The sequence below is a fragment of the Myodes glareolus genome, chromosome 3 (genome assembly GCF_982192425.1).
Source record: "Myodes glareolus chromosome 3, mMyoGla1.1, whole genome shotgun sequence".
Classification (NCBI taxonomy): Eukaryota; Metazoa; Chordata; class Mammalia; order Rodentia; family Cricetidae; genus Myodes; species Myodes glareolus.
In genome coordinates, this window is record NC_142028.1 from 60,263,390 (window position 1) to 60,283,151 (window position 19,762).

Sequence of the window (19,762 nt, forward strand, 5' to 3'; positions counted from 1 at the left end):
AATTTACACAGCCCCCAAATCTGAGCGCTTGCTTCCAGTGGCCACGATGCTTCCGCTAGTACATGCTGCTGGGTGCAGCAGAATGGTCTCTTACGGGAGGCACTTGGACAAGTCTTTCTGTAGCCCCCACGGTACAAATGAGGAGATAGCTTGCAGACTACTTGAGCTGAGACCTTGGTTCAAATCCCCACCCTTTCACTTCAGGACTTTCATCAAGGAGCTAATTCCCTTCCTGCCTCCATTCCTGTACCTATGAAATGGGTACAAAATGGTACATCCTGCCACCCTGAACCAATGCCTGGCACCTTGTGCAGTTCTGTCAGTGCCAGCCTTCATCCATGCGCTCGCACCCTCATGCCCCCTTGGGGTTTCATCACAGTTCTCATCCCCACTGGGGCATGTCTGGTCACTCCGCCAAGCTACCGTGTTTCTTCTGTCTTCTCTGCCTGCCAGGAGACCCACCCTGGGACAGCACATCCCCATGTGTTCCAACTGTATCACAGGTCTGTAAGACCCTTGCACCCACTTCCCTAGCTGGGCCCCTTCCACTGTGCAGAGCCCAGATCTGCCTGCCTGTCACCCCTCACTTCCCCAGATCCCAACCCCAGTGACCTTGTTGCCAGGGATGCCACGCCTACTCTGACTGGTAAGCAACTTCTGCCCTTCACCTCTGCAAAGGATGAGCCTCATGCTTCTACAGCTGACAGAACAGGGCTGTAACCCTGCTTGTTATTCGAAAGACATGTGGTCTGGGGCAAACTCCTTGCCCTCCTTCTGGGGCTTCAGTTTCCTGATCTGCTAAACTGGGACTTGTGCTATCCACAGGCCTCCATCGATAGAGAAAAAACAGCAACCCACCTTGGGCAGCCACCCTGGTTAATTGGTGACTTTCGAATCTTTATTTCCAGTGGTCCTTAGGAGGCAGGACTGTCTACCTCAGAACACAGAAACAACCTGGAGCCTGAACGGCATCCTGACAGAAACTCCACAGTAACGTCCTGGGAGAGACCTCCAGTCAGATGTGGAGAGGCCATGGCAGAGGGGGTGTACTGTGGGGTCTGATCCAGGTCCGTGGTTTGGACAACTGGTGGCTTTGGCATCCTTCCCACTCCAGCAGAGGGAGTATGAAGGACACCATGGAGGTTGTGGGAATGCCCCACATGGTAATGAACATGAGTCCTGTAGCTGAGGCAGATCCAGGGCAGGAGAAAGCCCAGTGGACCCACTTCCTCCTACCCCTGTGCCTTTTGTTAAATTGGCAATCACTGGCTAGGGGTGGGTGCTTTCCTGCCTAGGTCATGGAGAGCCCTGGCTGTCCCCTTTAAGGTGAAATGGCCAGAGGGCAGTAGACCTTGGGGCCGCAGACAGAGATGGAAACTGTTACCCAGGTCTATGCAGCCACTGCACTTAAATGTCACCTTCGCTGCCCTCTCTCTAGGAAGTCCCACCTAGGGCTAGCTTGGCCACCAGCCTCCACATGACTCCTACCTGCTGGGCCTCTCCTTCCTCTCCTCTCCATCCTGGTCAGCAGCCCCTTAAAAGCTCCAGTTTGGAGGGTCACTGCTGAGCTAACCGTACCCCCCAAATTTGCTTCTATGCTGAACAGAGGAGATTACTGCCAAAGTAGGGGCCTTAGGTATCCTCAGTGTCCCACCCTATCACCATAGAGGAGCTTGGAAAGATACAGGTCTGGACCTTGATTTACTGAAGGGTACCCGAACTGGAGAATCCCCGTGTTATTCCCTAGGCCTCCGCATCCTTACCAGGACCTCCAGCCTGTTGGCTGAGAACTCAGCGCCCCCTGGAGGTTGGGTATGGAAACTTACCTCAGACCCACGGGCACTGTCACCCTGCAAGCCCTCTCCATACTTAAGTGGGGGAGTGAACCAACTAGGTCAGGGAAGGTCCATCTTCTTAGTGACTTGGACCGCAGGCTGCCCTATCCTAGAGGTCCCTCCCTGAAGCTGGAGCTAAGCTGTCCTCCCTGACTCTTCATGACCTGCCTGCATCCCACGTGGGATCCCCTCTGGGACTCAGCTCTTCCACCCCAGGGCCCAGAGACCCTCGGGCACCTGGTGGGGAGTGGAGGAGCGACCAACAAGGCTGGCTCCTGCTCTTCCTGCCCCTCTACGCTCACTGGCAGCTGTTTTCACAGCAACAAACACAGGCGGGTGGGCGGGTGGACGGGGTGGGGGACAGGTATGGTAATGCTCTGTGGGTAGCCGTCAGGGCACAGCACAAGGAAGCAGGGGGATGTTTGAGCTGTGTGCCGAGACGCAGGGAAACTCAGGCCCGATGAGCCCCAGGTCATGCAAATTGAGGATGGAGTCGGCGATAATTCGGGCTGTTCGCTTCTGGTACCCACCCGAGGTCACCATTAGGATGGGTATATCATGGGCTCGGACCAACCGGAAAACCACTTCATCCCGTTTCACAATGCCCTGTGGGAAGACAGAAAGAGTGAGGTCAGACAGGCCCGAGTGTCAAGAAGGACTATCCTAAGTGTAGCCCTGCTCTGAACTGCTGCTGCTTCAGCCCATCTTCTCCAGACATAAGACTTCCCATATTTTCTGTTGCTGCCAAACCTCAGAGCATGGCTTCTCTGCCCCACCATGGCCAGGGCACACAGGTTGGCAAATAGACAGGTTGGCCCCCAGGATCAAGATTTCTGGACTGACAGATACATGTCCTAGGTGGCCCTAGGGTCAGTGTTGTGGTTTGAATATGAACTGTCCCTCACAGGTTCATGGTTTTGAACACTTGGTCCCCAACTGGTGATGCTATCTGGGATGGTTCTAGACCTTTAGTTGGAGAGTTTGCTAGAGAAAGTACACCACTGAGGGGAGGCTTTGACATTGTATAACCTGGCCCCACTTCCTGTTCTTTCTCTCCACTTCCTGTGTGCAGATGAAATGTGGTCTCTCTGCTTCCCGACTGCCCGGCTGGCCTCACACTCCTGCTGCTATGCCTTCCCCACCATAATTAGCCATATTCCCTCAGGAACCGTGTATGAGTCAAACTGAACCTCAAAGCTGCCATGTTTATCAGGGTAATGTATCACAGTACATAAGGTAACTAATACAGTCAGAATGTGACCTCTGCTATGGGCAATCCTCACGGTGGTCCCCAATGTCAGGACGTACCGCTGGGCTGATGGACAGACCCCCAAGACGGTCTCCCTCGAGGACGTCCGTGCCTGCGTTGTACACCACCACATCAGGCAGATGCTCCTGGAGGGACCTCCTCACATTCCTCTCCACTTTTTCCAGGTATTCCTCATCTTCTGTGCCCCACTCCAACTCCACCTTCCGCCTGATGGCCTCTGGGAAAGAGACACAAATAGCCCTGAGTACAAGGCAGGGAAAATGAGGCTGAGGATGGGAAAGATGCAGGGACTTGTTGAAGCCCAGAGCAGGACTGACTCCATCTCAGTCTGGCCTCTCACGTCACCAGAGCTGAGTGGCAAAGGGGTACCCAAGGGAGGGCAGGTGATTAAAGCTGAGACACTCAGCCTTGAGTGCCTACAGACCTATCCTTGGGCCCTACCAATGCTGGACACCCACTACACATTCAAGACCAGGCTCCAAATAGTCCAGAGTCAGCTTAGGCAGAACCAGTGGTGCACTGTGCATAAATGGCCTCGCCATGTTTTCATCTTAAATGTCCCCCAAAGGTCCATCTGTTGAAGGCCTGGTTCACAGCCTACGATACTTCTGGTGACTGGACCTATAAGAGGTTGAACTAAGTGGAGGAAGCGATGCTACTTGGGAGTAATATATCAGGACCGTGCCTTCTCATGTGCCTCTTTGCCTTCAGCCATCATGAGGTGAGCTTTGCCCTATCACGTGTAGCCACAGTGCCCTATAAGATGACAGGCCCAAGGCAACAGGGCCATCTGAACATAAACCAGGACCTAAAGCTGTGGGCTCAGGCAAATCCTTGCTCCTCTCAAGCTGTCCTTCAGCTCCACTCCACGGGTGCTGTTGACCCATGCTGCTGGCCATTGAGACAGAAAGCTGACTGAGAGTGCATTACCTGTGGAGCGGGCAGGTGGCTGATTTCAAATCAGGTAGCCTTTGGGTTATGCATTGAGTCCATTTTTGCTGCTTTTAAAAATATTTTATTACATTTTAATTACAAGAATAGAGAGATGCATAACATTAGTACAGTGCCTGCAGAGGCCAGAAAAGGGGATCCGCTCTCTTGGAGCTGGAAGGATAGGTGGTTGTGAGCCACCTGATATAGGAGCTGAAAACTGAACTCGACCCATTTTCTTATCCTCGTTTTTAGTACCAGGTCATGGGGGTATTGCTGTGACAGACTTGGGGGAGATTTTAACTCTGGACTAGGAAAGCCACTGAGTACTCAATGGCTCGGTGTACTTTCCTGTGGGAGCTTGGAAGGTAAGATTGATACTGAATCTTTTCTCCATGAAGGGGCCATGGAGAAAAGTTGAGGCTTGGCACCATGTGGCAGGATAAGGGACCCTGAAGAGAGGCCAGGCGAGGCTACTGGAGTCACAGTGTAGACTCCAGAATTCTGAAGATGTTAGTGCCACGACATGACCAAGGTCAGCAGCAGCTGTGCAATGGAGATTGTCTGATCCTAGGATGCAAGCTGTGTATACTGCAGAGGCTGGAGCTGGAGAAGGGGCCCAGGTCCCTCGGAGCCCAGAGGCTGCAGTGAGTCCCAGATGCACTGAACTTCTTCCACTGTCAAAGTTTGGTTTTGTTCTGGTCTGATTGTGACTGTACCTTGGTTCCTCCCTCTCAGAGTAAAATAAAAAAGTGTTTAACTTATCTTGAATTTATAGGAACCCAGTTATCAGACTGTAGATATTTTCAAGAAACTTTGAAGTGTTAGAGAGACTCAAATTTTGGAAAGATTTTGGCTATTTTAGAGAAACTTTGAAAGAGATTTTGGATGTTTTAAAAAGACTGAATTTTTAAAGTGCTTGAATCTTTAAAGACTGGAACTTTTAAAAGTTGGGAATTTTGATAATGTGATATTACTATTAACATACTATCCTGGGTCACATGAGAAAGGAAAGACTATAGCTGAATGGTGATGTGTTTGTGTGTCAAGCTGACAAGGGGTCAATTGTGCTGTGTTGTATTTTGTGGGTGATAACACTCCCAGGCAGGTGGTCCTGGGGTCTAAGAAAAGAAACTGAGCAAGCCAGGACGAGCAAGCCAGTAAGTAGCATTCCTCCATGGCTTCTGTCTGCTTCAGTTACTGCCTTGAGTTCCTACCCTGACCCTCATAATGGACTAAATATAGACTGTGACTGTCCCTCAAGTTGATTTTTGTCATGGTGTTTTATTGCAGTCATAGAAGTCTAAGGTATAAATCTTCTGAGCTTACTTCTGCCACCTTTATGTTTTCTATTTCTCTCTCTCTCTCTCTCTCTCTCTCTCTCTCTCTCTCTCTCTCTCTCTCCATCTACGCTCATCTCTAATGTGAAGTCCTTGGGTGTATTTCCTGGAAGGATTTCTGTGGTCTTGGGGGTTGAGTGACTCTCTCAGGTCTCCATGTGTTTGTGGCTACAGTGGGAACACCCACTTCCTGGGAATACTGGAGATAAATGAGGTGGCATAACCATACAAGCACACACTGAAGACAGAGGTGGGGCAGAACTTACCTTTAGCAAAACGGTCCCCGGGGTAGATGTGGCGGTTGTAAACATCCATGATGTAGACACGCCGGTCACCCATGAAATCTCGCTCATGGCCATTGCCCTGTGGACAGACACAACTGTCACTTCAGGCAGGGGCTCTCAGGAAAGGGGGATCTAATGTCACACAGCAGAGCTGCACACACTCCAGACATGACCCGGTAGCCCCCTTCAGAACCAGCAGAACCCTGTCTCTCACCCTCTCTGTGAAACAGGGCAGGATCTGGCCCCACTACCCTCAGTGGAACTGGGACTAGAGAATAAACTGTAAAGGGCTGTGTATGTGTGAGTTGGTTTACTTGGAGCAGAGAATGGGTCAGGGAGAGCAGCTGAGGGTTTTGAGGAGTCTCCTGCCTGGTGTATGAGTGGTCATCAGGAGGCAATGAGCCCCGCTGAAGTCAAGGTCAGGAGCAATGAGGAGGATCTGCCACCCTGGTTGGACTGAGCTGCCAACAGGGAAACTAAGAGCACATTAAACCGGCTGAAGCACGCTTGGGGCTGTTTCCAGAAGGAAGGCACCCCACAGTGTGCCAGGGACATTAGAAGGGGGACTCTCACCACGGTAAAGTCCCTGGGCTCCCACACAGAGTTACTCACCTGGTGGGCATCAAGATCAATGATAGTGGCCCTGGAGACACCTTCCACACGCTCAAACAGGAACTGACAGGGAGAGAGGAGGTGTGAGGACTGGACAGGCGAGGACCCAGCCCTTTCAGGACTAAGGGGTTGAGGGGTCAGAAGGACAATGGGCAAGACATGGCTTTCCCAGGAGTGCTGGGAGAAGTGGGGGGGGGGGGGGGTTGGTCAGGGAAGGATCTGGGGGCAGGCAGTATACTATAACCTGAAAGTTGAGTGGTCAAATCCTGGATTCTCCAGGATATGTGGGGATTGACAGATGAGCCCCATAGTCGTGGAATTTAACTCCCCAAACTTTGCCTCATTCTATAATACTAAATCCTAATGCCTCTCCCTCTTCGAGGAGACCTTCTCCCACTACCCCTCCAAGTTCTCCTGTGCCCTGTTCTAACAGCCAGGCCTACTGACAGCCATCTACATGCCTGTGAGAACAGAGATCCCTATTAGCTTGGCACCCAGCATGAGACTGGGCAGAGAGCACATGCGGGGAGGGAGGAGAGGTTTCACAGAATCTTCCATTTAGGCAAGCTCCCTTCACTCAGTTTCCTTATTTGTAATACTCAAGGGTTCAGTGAGGGAAGGTGGGGAGGTTAGGATATGAAATCAACAGCAGTTGTTCAGAGTCTCTTGTCTCCTTACCCCCTCCTCGCCTTCCTCTTCCTTTCCCTCCCTCCTGCAGCCATGTCCTTATTCCTGTCCACAGTCCAGAAACCTGCGTGTCCCTACTCCCGCTTCCAACAGAGGCTCCCTCCTGCCACAGACAGGTTTCTAGGGGCAGGAATGTGCCAGACTCAGTTTGAGTCCTGGCCAGGTTGAATAGCTCGGGATGTCCTTCTCCACTGTGAGGAGGCCCCTCCCCGCTGCGAGCCCACTTCCCTTCCCTGGAGTGTGTGGTAAGCTATGGGAAGCTATGGGAGGACTTTAGAAGTAAGGTGCCGCAGGTTCAGACACACCTTGATAGCTAGTGTAATGTCTGCATAGGCACAGAAGCCCCCGCCACGGTCACTGGAACAGTGGTGGAAGCCGCCACCTGCAGAAAGGTAGATGGTGGCAATGGTCAGAGCCAGGTCCAAGTGCCCTCTAATCCCTACCATCCCCACGTCCCTTCCTGTTGGGATTCCAGGGCATGTCACCACTCCAGGCCAAGAGGCACCTCCATGTCATATCTGCAGCGTAAAAGGGCCAGCCGAAAAAAACCCACCCTGGCCCTGAAACCAGAGCCAGTGAAAGAAACACTTTAGTCCTAAACCCAGAACCTAAGAAACACACCCTGACTCTGAAACCAGAGCCATAGAAACACAGTTTGACCCTGGAACCAGAGTCAGTGAAAGAAATATGCACTGGCCCCCAAACTAGAGCCAAAAAGCTAAAAAAAAGAAAGAAAGAAAGAAAGAAAGAAAGGAAGGAAGGAAGGAAGGAAGGAAGGAAGGAAGAAAAAAGAAACAGTTTGGCCCTGAAACCAGAGCCAACTCTACTACTGATGACCGGAACACAAAACCAACCAATCCCTGAGCAGGAAAACCAACCAATCCTTGAGCATGAAATCTAACACACTGACTCTGAACCCAGAGCCAATGAAAGAAACACATTAGCCCTGAATCCAGAACCAAAGAAACACACTTTGGCCCTAGAACCAGAACCAGTGAAGGAAATATGCCTTAGCCTTGACAACAGGGCCAAAAGGTTAAGAAGGGACAGTGAAAGAAACCAGAGCCAACTCTGTCCCTGATCAACTGAACATTAAGCAACCAAGCCCTGAGTAGAAAATCTGGGAAAAGCCGGGGGAAAACTCTGCCCCTAAGAAGCTTCTCTGCCTGTTCAGGGGTGGGGGTGGGGGGCTGTCCTTTCCCACCCTGGCAGAAACAGCTACTTTCCTGGATCCTCCTTCCCAAATAATTCTCTTTCTTAAAAGAGTTTTGGGTGAAGATCTGTCACCTTCTTGGAGCAGAAGAACCTTTGCTGAGACATTCCCTTAGGGGGTCTGAGTAGAAAAAAAAAACAGAAACAGTTACATCTGCTGGGAAACTCCCTTGGGAGTGGAGCAGGAAAAGTAACTTTTTGCTTGAGCCTAGATTTCTACATCTTTACAGGGGTTTCCCCTTTAGAAGAGAGAAGCCGAAGGAAACGGATAGCTCCGCTAAGATGTTCCCTTAGGGGACCGAACAGAGCTTAGCTGCTCTTTCTGGGAGAGGAGCAGGATCGTTACATCCTGCAGGGAGACCATCCCCCACCGCACCCCAATTTCAGTACAGCCTGACTTCCCAACAAGTCAGGATACCTTTCCCTCTAGAGCTGTAACACACAGCCACCCCACCCCACAGAAAGGGCCCCTTCCACAGAGACTATGTCAGCCAGCTGAGCTGCCCTTGAGTTCCCACGCCAGAAAGGGGCAGCTCTAGCAGGCTTGCCTTGGACCCAGATTCTGCTAGTGGTGGACAGAAATCCCATGCCATCCCCAACCCTGAGACACAGTCTGGGAGCCCTTTTGATTTGGACTAAAGAGATGCTGTTGTCAGTTTTCTGCTAGAATGGCTATTAAGCTGCTACTGCCCCTGTATTCCTGGAGACCCAGGATTATAGGAACCTTCTGAAATGGGGATCCAAAACTACCCCACCCCCAGCAGTGGAAGTGGGACCATATAGACAAAGGGCTTGCTTTACCCCCGGGACTCCTAACGGCACCGACTTCTACAGCCCAGAAGAGAGCTCTATCTCACCAGTACCTCTTACATGAGCTGCTCAGGCACAGAGAAGATCAACAAGTTTTTCAGAGAACACAACCAGAAATGGCAGCACCATCCGTGAAAGCCATGCTTGATCAGGACTCAATGCTCAACTTTAGCCAGGCCCTAGTTTCCACCGTAGAAGTGGCCCTTTATGAACTGGGAACCATGTTAAAGGCACGCAGGGTATGAATCACCCATGGGTTTGTGTGACTGGATATCTTAATACCACGGCTATGCCCGGTCTAATGCTGAACACCTGATAATGCAAGCAAGACAAAACATGGCCCCCCCACCATGCAGAATTCACAAAAAGGGCAAAGGGCCTGCTATAGACCATGCACAAGCCAGCACCTTCTCACTATGTTTAATTCTTCACAAGATAATGATACCACAGCAAAGGAAAGGCTGCCAAGGAAAAGGTTCTTTATCTGTCAAGGACTGTGAAGACAGACGTGCAAGGGCCACAAAGAGCCCACGGAGCTGGGGAGCACTAGCCCTCAGGGACCCTTTCCAGCTCCACCAGGCTAGCCAGACATTCTGAAGCCCCACTACTCACCAACATTGATGGCCCAGCCTCGTTCCACAGCCAGCTTCCCCGCCTTTGGAGAAAGCAGAGGGTAGGAGTTCAGACCTCACCCTGAGGCAAGCACGCATTCACTCCATCAATATAGCTCTGGGACAAGAATAGGTATCGGGAGGGACCAGGGGACACCCTCCCCATCCCTCAGAAGACCAGTCGCAAATTTTATCTGGCCAACAGGGGAAAATAACCAGACAGCCAGCATGGAGAAGGGTTTGGGGTGGCCCTCCTGGTTTTAAAAAGAAAACATCAGATATTCGAGTGAAGTGAACTGAGGATTTCCCTGTGGCTTTTGAGTGGAAAAGAGGCCGTTTGCTTGTGGAAATATCATAGGCAGGTGGCTGAATCCCACAGGTGTTCCGGGTGAGTATCAAAATTTGGCAGTGTCAGGGCAATGGCCATTGTTAAGCCAGACCTCATTGACTGAGACACATAGTGTCCCTTGACCAGCTTTCCAGTCTGTGACTAGCGCTACTGTAGAATATACTTCTGCTGGGTTACACACACAGCAACTCAAATTGTTATTAGGTGGGGAAGGACACTACAGGACAAAGAGGGGTGGGGACCAGGAGTTGCACACCCCACCCAGCCTACCATGATGGTGCCTCCAGTTTGGGTCCGCAGAGGCCTCAGCACCTTCCTCTGCACAAGGAAGTTGGGGAGAAAGATAACTGGGGGTATCTCAGTGATGGTAGCCACCACGAAGGACCACTGTGGAAAGAGACATGGAAGTCAGACTTGGTGCCAGACCTGGGCATGGTGACTCCCTGCTCTGCATACTGTCTTTGTTGGGAGCAATAGCTGTGGTACTCCGATCTAAGCACAATGAAGTTGAAGTCGGTGTTCTGAGGCACTCTTCTGCCCTCTTGTGTCCATAAAAAGAACTGCATGTTGCTCTAAGGCTTAGCCTCCATGTGGCTTCTCAGCTCCCCACTGCTCAGCAACTACCAGGAGGACAGTGGCTCTGGTGCCAAGTGCCAGCAAGCACCTCCCAAGTACTTAGGACCTGTAAGTCATGCAGGTGGGCTTGAAGTCTTGTCTTGTGCTGGGACACTTGTAGCCATGGCTAACAAGCCAGCTGGTGCAATGATCCATCTTCATGGGAAGGAGAGGGTCTTAATGGAGAAGGTAATATCTACAGAAGGTAAACAGTGAACAAGAGTCCCCAGACGTAGGCATTGGGCCAAAGAGGCAATTTATGGCAAAGCACTGAGTTCAGGAATGACAGAATCTGGGCACAGCAGGGCAGGGTAAATAAACTTCTCCAGTTGTTCAGGACCTGGTCTCCTGACACAGCATACTGCCAGAGACACAGGAAAACCAAAACCAGAACTGAAAACTAAACTCAGAGGGCCCCCGAGCTCCAAATCCAGCTGCCAGGAGCTACTTTGTTGCTTTTCTTGCGCTTTCAGGCAGGTGACTCCAATCCTTTCTGCAAAGCACTGCAGAAACCTGACTGGATGCCTCTGGCGCACTCAGCTGTCCTTGTTCTTTTACTTTTGTTGGAGACCTGATCTCTCTACATATCCCAGGCTGTCCAAGTATGATGTAGACCAGGTTGGCCTCTAACTCAAAGAGATCGCCTGCCTTTGCCTGCTGAATGCTTCAATTAAAGGTGTGTGCAACTTTATAATAATACTAATTATTATTATTTTGTAGACAATTGTTTCTTGCTTTCCCCAGGGGACAACTTCTTGGCCAAGATCCACTGGGACTCCAGGTCCAGGTGTAATGGAGTCATATTTACATGGAACATGGGCACATCCTCATACATAAATCATGCCTAGATTGCCTATGACACAGGCTGTGTTACCACTCTGAGAGAAGTTTATGCCACGGTTTAGGGAATAAGACAAGAAATTTTTATGTTAAGATGGATGCAATATTCTTTTTAGAATATTCTCTAAATTTCTAGAGAATGGATGGTTGGGCCGGAGAGCAAAGGACCCAAATATATATACTCTTGCCTGTATTTATGAGTCAGTTGAGCTAAAGGTAGTATGGTAGTGCATGGCTACCATCCCAGGTTGGGATGTAGAGGCAGAAGAATAAGGAGTACAGGGCCAGCCTTGGCTACACAAGACCCTGACTCAAAGGACAAAACAAAAATATGTGTTTAATCAGAATCTCATGCCTCGGTTACTTCAGGCATATTTCAAATGCTGGCCAGCCACTGTGGCCAGTGCTGGGATGGAGCAGGTCTAGGATGTGCCAATCGTGATAGCTTTATCAGGCAGGACTGCTCTGGGGCGGGGGGGGGGGGGGGAATCTGTTGGTGACTGAATAAAACATTTAAAACACTGGAGTGGGGCAGCCTGTGGCTCTGGAAGAAGAGGGAGAAAGGGCTTGGCAGAGTGGGCTGTGGGCCAGGGAGATGGTAGTTACAGCGGGGATGAGTGGATATAGGGTCTCACAGTGGCATTGATCCAGGGCAGGGTGAGCAGCAGACAGAGCAACTGAGAAAGGTACTGGTGTGGAGGGGACAGTATGGGACAGATACGATTATCTGGAATGTGCAGCAGGATAGCCAGAGGGCAGCCAGATTGTTCAGGCAGAACCCACCCAGAATGCCTTATGACAAACTTGGACAGGGCAAGGGGCTTAGGGATGGTCCGGTTGGACGCAGGGCCAGGACAGGGCTTTCTAGTCAATCTGGGCTCTGCCTCAGCTGTATGCCTCTGTGACTGCCTCCTTATCTGCAGAGCAGGGTCTGGAATGAGGGTGTAACTGTGGAGCCCTGCTGCAGAGATCTGTCCTCCCCTCGCTGCTCACAGGCTGTACCAGATCTGCACACCGCCACAGCACATGTGTGTCACTATCCAAGGCTACATGACATCTGTGTCTATCCCCTTCAGAAGGGTACCATCAATCCTAAATCTAAATCAAAACTGCTGGGCCTCGGGGCCCACGCCTGTAAATCCTGCTGCTCAGGAGGCCAAACTCGAAGACCATGAGCCCAGACCAACCTTGTCTCAAATTTAAAGGTTTTTAATTTTTTTTTTAAAGGGGGGAGATTGATGGCGTGGCTTAGTAATTAAGTGCTTGCCTAGGTTTGCTCTTCAGTATGGAGAAAATAAAATTAAATAACTACAAAGGAAAAAAAAAAACCTAAGCTCACAGGGACCCCTGGGCTCTGTTACTTCTCTTGCACTGCCAAACAAGCTAATTCAATGCTTTGTGCATCAAAATATCCTGGTTTGATGTCTTCTTAAGCTCTCTCTCTCTCTCTCTCTCTCTCTCTCTCTCTCTCTCTCTCTCTCTCTCTTCTGTTATTTGTTATTTTGCTTTTGCTTGCCATAAGTTCATTCACTCAAAACTCATAACTATGCCCGATCTTTTCGTGGTACAGAAATGGAGTGTGTATACCCCAAATAACTGAGACTGGGTATTAGACAAATATGTATGGGCATATCCACAGCAACACTACTGATGATCACCAAAATGGAGAAATAACTCACATGTACATAAACTAACGGATGGGCAAGCAAGATGTGATACACCACGTGGTAGAGTGTTAAGTATCCAAGAAGAGGGATGTGGAGTGTGGGGCATGGTTTGGTGACAAAGCTCTTGCCTTACATACTTAAGCTCTGAATCCCAGCCACACTGGGAAGGAGCATGCATGGCACCTGCCCAGTGTGAGGTGTAGTGAGTCAACCCAGACACCAAAGCTCACACAGTGCCTGGTTCCATCTGTACAAAGTCTGTGAAGGCACGCTAGAGGTGGGCGGTGACCGGGCAGAGGGCAGGGAGAACCAAGTGCTCTGTAGAGTCAGGGTTTTCTTTCAGGGTGATCATGACATCACATGGTGAATGATGGAAATGCTGCTTTAAGACAGTGGACTGTGTCATATGTAACTAACCATATTTTTATTTCTTCTAAGAAAAGGAGAGATGGCCTCTTGGGGAAGAACCGACAAAGTCAAAATCCCAGGTTCCCATCCCCCATAGCCTCTCCCATAACCCTCCAGGTTCCCTGAGGTTTGCCTCCCTCCCTCCCACAGTGCCCTTAGAGTTGTGGCTCCTGTCTAAACTACCTTCCCTCACTCTAGACCTGCTGGCCTCACTGTCCTCCATACCCTACCTCGCTGTCCCACTTTGCGTGAGCACTTGGAGCCTGTTCATCTAGTTATGCTTCTTCTCCGTTCTCCATTGGAGAGGCACTTGGTCTCTGCTTCCATCCCTTCCCTGCAGGACCCAGAACAGTGCATGCTGGTTATGAATGTGATGATGGGGCTCATCAGACATCAGGATCTTTCAGCTCTGACCTGCTCCCAGGGCAGGGCCCTAGAGCTCACAGCAAGGAAGGCAACAGTGCTCATGCTGACAAGATACCACCCTTCATGGGTCTAGCTCCAGGGTGTACACACAGTTGGTGCTCCTGCACCAATGTTATCTTCCTCTTTGGGGGCCCTGCTCATTGGGATGGAAGGCTATGCAGTCCAGGATCAGGGAGGAAGGCCAGGGCAGGTGTGTGCACAGAGTAGATGAAGCAGGCGAGAAGGGTATACAGCACCCACAGACAGACCCAATAACAACTCTGGGAACCCTGAAGGGACCTGCTGGACACAAGGACAGATGATGCAGACATGGGGTGAGAGCTGTAGCACTAGATAACGGGTCTCACCTGAGTGTCAAAAGCACCTCACCCATCACTCCCCCGCTGTAGCCTTGGGCTGGTTAGCCAGGACACACAAGACCTGGTATATTATAAAAGTCATGCTTCTCCCTTTGTTCTGGCTACCAGGGAGCTCTGAGCCCAATGTTGTTACCTCTTTATCATCTTGGTGAACCCCTATGTTACGCTGATATAGCTGAGTCCCCCTACTCCGGTCTTACTTAATGTTTGGGACTCACAGACTACACTGCTTCCAAATTTTGGGACCAAAACTAGACAGGCAGCCTGCCTTGTAAGTTTTCATGAAGGTTTTATATACGCGTGGGTTCCTGGCAACTCCCCACACCAGCCCCAGCCTGATTCCCACCCCATGCTTGGTCTCTTACTGTCCAAACTCAGAGCATCTACCCCTGCCTTGCCCTCTCTGTCTGCACTCCTGGCTAGGCCCCTGGGCTGTGCACTAACCACGCATGCCTGAGCCCCAGGAAACCAGGGCAGCCAGGCACTGGGCTTCCGGCCAATGCCTCACACCTCTCTCCTGGGAGCCAGGGTGCAGCCTCTTCCTGGCAATCTTTCATGAGCTCATACTGCCATGGCCCATCTAGAATTCTCACAGCTCAGGCCATGGTTAGACGGGTAAGAGGCCAGCAGCTGGGGCCCTGGTCCTGAATAGATGCCTACAGGGTCCTCCCCTCGCTTAGCCAGGTCTCCCCAGTAATGACCTTGAGCAGACACTACCCACTTCTGAGTCAAGGTCTTTCCAGACAGAGTGAAGGGGCCTGTTGACTTCTGCCCTCTGTGGAGTCCTGAGTTCAAGATGACTCTGACAGGAAGCCTGGGGGCCAGGGCTCCCACACTCTGAAGCAGAGGATCAATGGCACCCTGATGTAGACCCAGCCAGGAGGGCTGGCATTCTGACACAGGATCCCACGCCAACCTGCCACATAAAGATGAACTAAGGACCCAGCTCCCAACAGGAGCTTGCAGTGACCTCCTGTACCAAGAGGCCATGGGAAGACAGTGGTAGTCCGGTGTGGCCTGCATGTAAGGTTTAAGAACCTTACAGTTAGCAAATTCGGAATCAGAGTAGGCGGCTGGGGGTATGGCTCAGTGATAGGGTGCTTGCCTAACATGTGTGAGGCCCTCAGTTCAATCCCAACAACCATAAAAAATAAAAAAAAACACCCATACCTCAAAACCCCAAAGCAAAAAGAAAAAAAGAAAAAAAATCTGCAAATATCATTTAATAATCAGCATCTGGCTTCTCCTGGAAAAGCGGGCACTGCAGTCATGCTGGGTCCCACTGTGTGGCAACCAACCACACGGCCCACGTGAGAGGGAAGGATCTGCAATTCACCCCAGACACCTCCACACAGGTGTCTGCCCCCCCACCCAAGTCTTTATCTTCCCTGCTGGACCCTGGGGAGTTCCAAACCCATTTTTAGCCCAAGAGTTTACATTTACAAGAAGGTCTTAGACTAGCATCTCAGCCCATTCCACAAACAGGCCAGAGTAAAGTGTCCTTAGTGGGCAGGACAGGGGCTGGTGTCCCCCTCCCACTAAAGTTGATCCCAGAAGGGGCCTCTGAGGCCCGTCCAGAGCACAGGCTGAAAGTCACTGACATGCCCAAATCCTCTAAGGGGTTCTGTCTGTACCTCCCTGTTTTCACACATCCTGAAGATGGGGAACTAACTACCCACAGAGATACCTTCCTACAGTCCCTCCGTATCTTAGGAACTAGAGATTCCCATGTCTCCCTGGGCTAGGGGCCGGAGTAGTTTCCCCTAAGGCTGAGCTTCCCCTCCTTCAGTCACTGTGCCTGGCCACATCCCACAAATCCCTGTACTGTACCTTCAGCTCGTTGAGATAGCGCCTTGTATGCACCACCAGCAGGTCCTCTTCCGAGGCCTCCCGTGCCTCCACCAGCATGCCATCCGACAGCAGCTTCTCTTCTGGAACCACAGAACAAGCCCCTGCTTCCTTTCTGCTGACTCTCAGGGCCAGGTGTAGCCCCCAGGCCCTCCCTAGGCTACATGCTGGCTTCTGGCAGCCCCTCAGCACACAATAAACTTGTGGGTATTCTGAGAATGACTGCCTCCCTAGGCCAGTGTGGCCAGTGACTAGGTCCTCTGCCTCTAGGTGTTGAGTTTGGAACACAAACAGTCTCCATATTTTTTGTGTTGCTGACAGTCACCAGGAGAACTCGGGTACAACTAACTGGATGACTCCCAGAAGCAGGTGGCACAAGGAACAGGAATGCTCTCAAGGGAGAAAAGGCTCTTAGCAACTCTCCCTCAACAGGTGGCTTAGGACATCATGCCTCTCCTCAGCCTCTGTCTGAGCCTTGCTCAGGGGGGAATCCTTGCTAACCAAAGGAGAGCAGTGATTCACAGGCAGAACAGGCCAGAGTCAAACAACTGCTGTTTTCAGAGCACTGCCTTCCTGCTGGAACCTTCTATTTATGGCAAGTGAAACTGCCTTTTCCCATATTGATGACACAAGATTCCTTTAAAAACAAATTTAAGTTTAAAAAAAAAATCCCAAGATTCGGTCATTTAAAAAATATGCAGAAACACAGGAGTAGCTGGTATAGGGGACATCAGAATGTCTGCGTGGCTTGTAGATCTCTAGTATCTGCTGAACATGCTTACCAAAAACTCGGGCTAAGAGAAGGCACAGCCCCAGGGTACTGTTAGACTGGGTCGTGATGGTCTGGGTTCTAGACAAATCAGAACTAGGATCTATTTTCAGTGAATCAACCTGTCCCATTCACTTCTACACACATTCAGGCAGGTGCTCCTTTCCACAGCATCCCATGACCTTTGACACCTCCGGACTGAGTCAGCTCCTTTCCTGCCAGGGCCTCTAAAGAGCTTGCCCTGTGGTCCTGCCTCCCATCTCCCCTCATCGACAGGAAAACAGGAGCAAAAGGGCCTGGTTGCTCGCTCCCAGCTAAGGGAGATGAGGGACCCTTCTTTTGAGGTAGGAGTCCAGCCTGCAGAGAGAGTACCAGCAGGAAACCACTTGTGCAGGCAACAGATGCGCTAGGCTAGCGTCCCAGGCTCATGCCAACACCACACAGCATCTGTGTGCTTTCTACTCCATGTTTCCCTTTGGATGTTCAGGCTGGTACCCACTGCGGAGGAGAAAGCTGTACCACTTGCCATAGATAGAATGTCACCAGAGGGACAAAAACAAACCCAACAGAATGGCTGTGTTATTAATGTCTAATTTGGTACTATTTTCTGCACGATGCAGAGGTGGGGACCTGCTCTAGATTTTTAGGAAGGGAGACGGGGACTAGGTCTTACTGGAGGGACTATGAGACATGGTCCATTTGTGCTTAGCAGCCTGCCTGCAAAGACCCTTTAACAGCAGGGCAGAAGGCAGTCTGTGGCTGAATTCAGATAAGGATGAGGATGGGGAGAAGAAATGGAGGAGGCAGATGCAAGTCTGAGGGGTGGTAAGGATAGGGAGCTGGAGGGGGCAGATGCAAGTCTGGGGGGGGCAGGAGGGGGCTTTCTTACCTTTCAGGAAGTTGATCACCTTGCCCCATTTTCCAGCATCAAAGGGGTGCAGCTTCTCCAGGCCCATGAAAGTGATGTTGTAACGTGGCGAGTACACGATGGGCCAGCGTTTCTCTGGTACATGCTGGTACAGCTGTGTTGCGTGCGGCCTTCAGTGTGCAAAGAGACAGGCGCAGATATAGAGGGCAGCCTCCTTGTGGAAAGCAGTCTTCCCCTCCCCATTCACGCCAGGAGGTCACAACACCAACAAGTATGAAAACAGCTCTTCCCTGAGCCCTGACTGGCTTTGCCTAAACCCGCCTCCAACACAGTCCTCACAGCCGCTTTGGGGACCAGGTGTGCCCAAGGTCACATGCCAGTGCCAGGTGTAGTCAGCAGTGCTGACGCCAAGGCCCAAGGCCTGCACCGGGGAAGGCGGGATGAGGGGGGTAGAATGTGGCTGTCTCACGAGTCAGCTCACGCATCTGCGAAGCTGGGGATAAAATGTGCTGCGCGGGAGAGGGGTGTAGATTGCGATTGCAGGAGGTTGTGCCCTTGTCGCAGACCTGCAGCCCACCGCGGTGCCCTGGGGAGGTGAGACCCACCATTCGCCCTTCCTGTCTCCCATTCCGCCCCACCCGTCCCGCTGCGCCCACGGGGACCCCGAACACCCGGGCTTGGCCCCATGCGCGACCCCGCATACTCACATCCCGCAGCCGGCCCTGCCTGCTCTGGCCGCCACTCCACACCGGGAAGGGTGGGAGGCGTGCAAGGGGCGGGCCTGGCGCAGAACACGCCTCCGTGGCACTGGGAACTGGGGGTGGAGCTCTGGCCTTGCAGCTGCGTCACAGACAACCAGACTCGCGCCGGCCAAGGAGAGGCATCCAATGGGGTCCCGCCTAGGGGGTGTGGTCATGCGCAGCTCCGCCCACATTCCCAGGGTAGAAATAAGCAGCCACTTGCTTAGGCGGTGTGAAGAGCTTCTTTGCTCCATTCGTGCCTCTTGCCTGAGTGTGGAGGTGGAGGGTGTGTTCTGGGCCTGCCATCCCCGTACATGTTTCCTCCTGGAGTGGGGTGCAGCCGTCCACTCCTGTACCATCTGTGGCGTTTTCACCTTGGTATAATCACTCCCCACTTGTCGTAACGTTCCTTGAACCTCAGTTTCCCTATCTGTAGAACAGACCTGGTGATCCCGTCTTTAGGGTACAGTTCTGTATATTTGAACATTTCATTTCTCCTGTCTCAATTCCTCCTGTATCCTTACCCTGGAAGTTGATCGACAGTTGGGGGTGTCGTGTGGCTGGAACCTGGTAGGAAGCCCTAACAATAAAGCCCAGAAGAACAGACAATGGGCCTCTGTTGGCCCAGCTGTCTCCATCAACCAAATAGAGGCAGCTGACCAGAGGACTGCCAGGAGCTAGAATGGCAGCTGGGAGTCCAGGGGCTCCAGGGTCATGTGAAGGGAACCAACAACATTTTTTGTTTTTTAGGGGGTGGGGGCAGCGTGCCGGTGTGTATGTGTAGATCAGAAAACAGTGCTGTGCAGACCATTTCCTTTGGGTGGGTGCCAGGGATTGAAGTCAGGTGCTCTGGCCTGGGCACCAACAGCATGTATTTGCCAGCTGAGATCTATCGTGGACAGTTGTGTGGAGCACTTTCGGTGTGCCTGCTGTTAGTGTTCAGAAAATATGACATAGATTGTGAAAATGCCCTTGGAGTGTGAGGTTATCCCAGAGTCACCACACTAGCCAGCGGTGTTAGGGTGGAGCCTGAGGAGACAGCACCTTCAGTTTAGGGGACAAAGGCAATTTCTTCTTCTTGGAAATTTGGGAGAGTTTCCATATCATGTGACCGAGCCTAGGTGCTAGGAGTTAACGAACCTGGATCATAGTAGATAAGGCAATGAAGTTATAATTCAAAGTTGCTTTAGACCTGTTCAGGAAGAGGGTACGGTGTTTATTACAAACTAGGAATGGAGTCTTCTTTATCTCTTTGTTATCTATCACGAGGTTCCAGCCTGTG

At 51.4% G+C, this 19,762-nt stretch overlaps 1 protein-coding gene across 1 annotated transcript; it reads right to left on the minus strand.

Moving 5' to 3' along the window:
* Positions 1-859: 859 nt before the first annotated feature.
* Hdac11 (histone deacetylase 11) lies at positions 860-18,562 on the minus strand. Its single transcript, XM_087904495.1, has 10 exons — positions 18,448-18,562; positions 17,762-17,910; positions 16,086-16,186; positions 10,211-10,327; positions 9,593-9,635; positions 7,264-7,340; positions 6,272-6,334; positions 5,642-5,738; positions 3,144-3,322; positions 860-2,441 (listed from the first exon to the last, which is right to left on the minus strand). Coding segments are annotated over exons 1-10 (1,044 nt in total). The 5' UTR covers positions 18,450-18,562; the 3' UTR covers positions 860-2,225.
* Positions 18,563-19,762: the final 1,200 nt, after the last annotated feature.

Coding starts and splice junctions, on each gene's coding strand:
- Hdac11 (XM_087904495.1), bottom strand. Junction 16,187..17,761: donor GGTGATCAACTTCCTGAAAG/GTAAGAAAGCCC, acceptor CTGTGGTTCCAG/AAGAGAAGCTGCTGTCGGAT. Junction 9,636..10,210: donor AAACTGGAGGCACCATCATG/GTAGGCTGGGTG, acceptor CTTTCTCCAAAG/GCGGGGAAGCTGGCTGTGGA.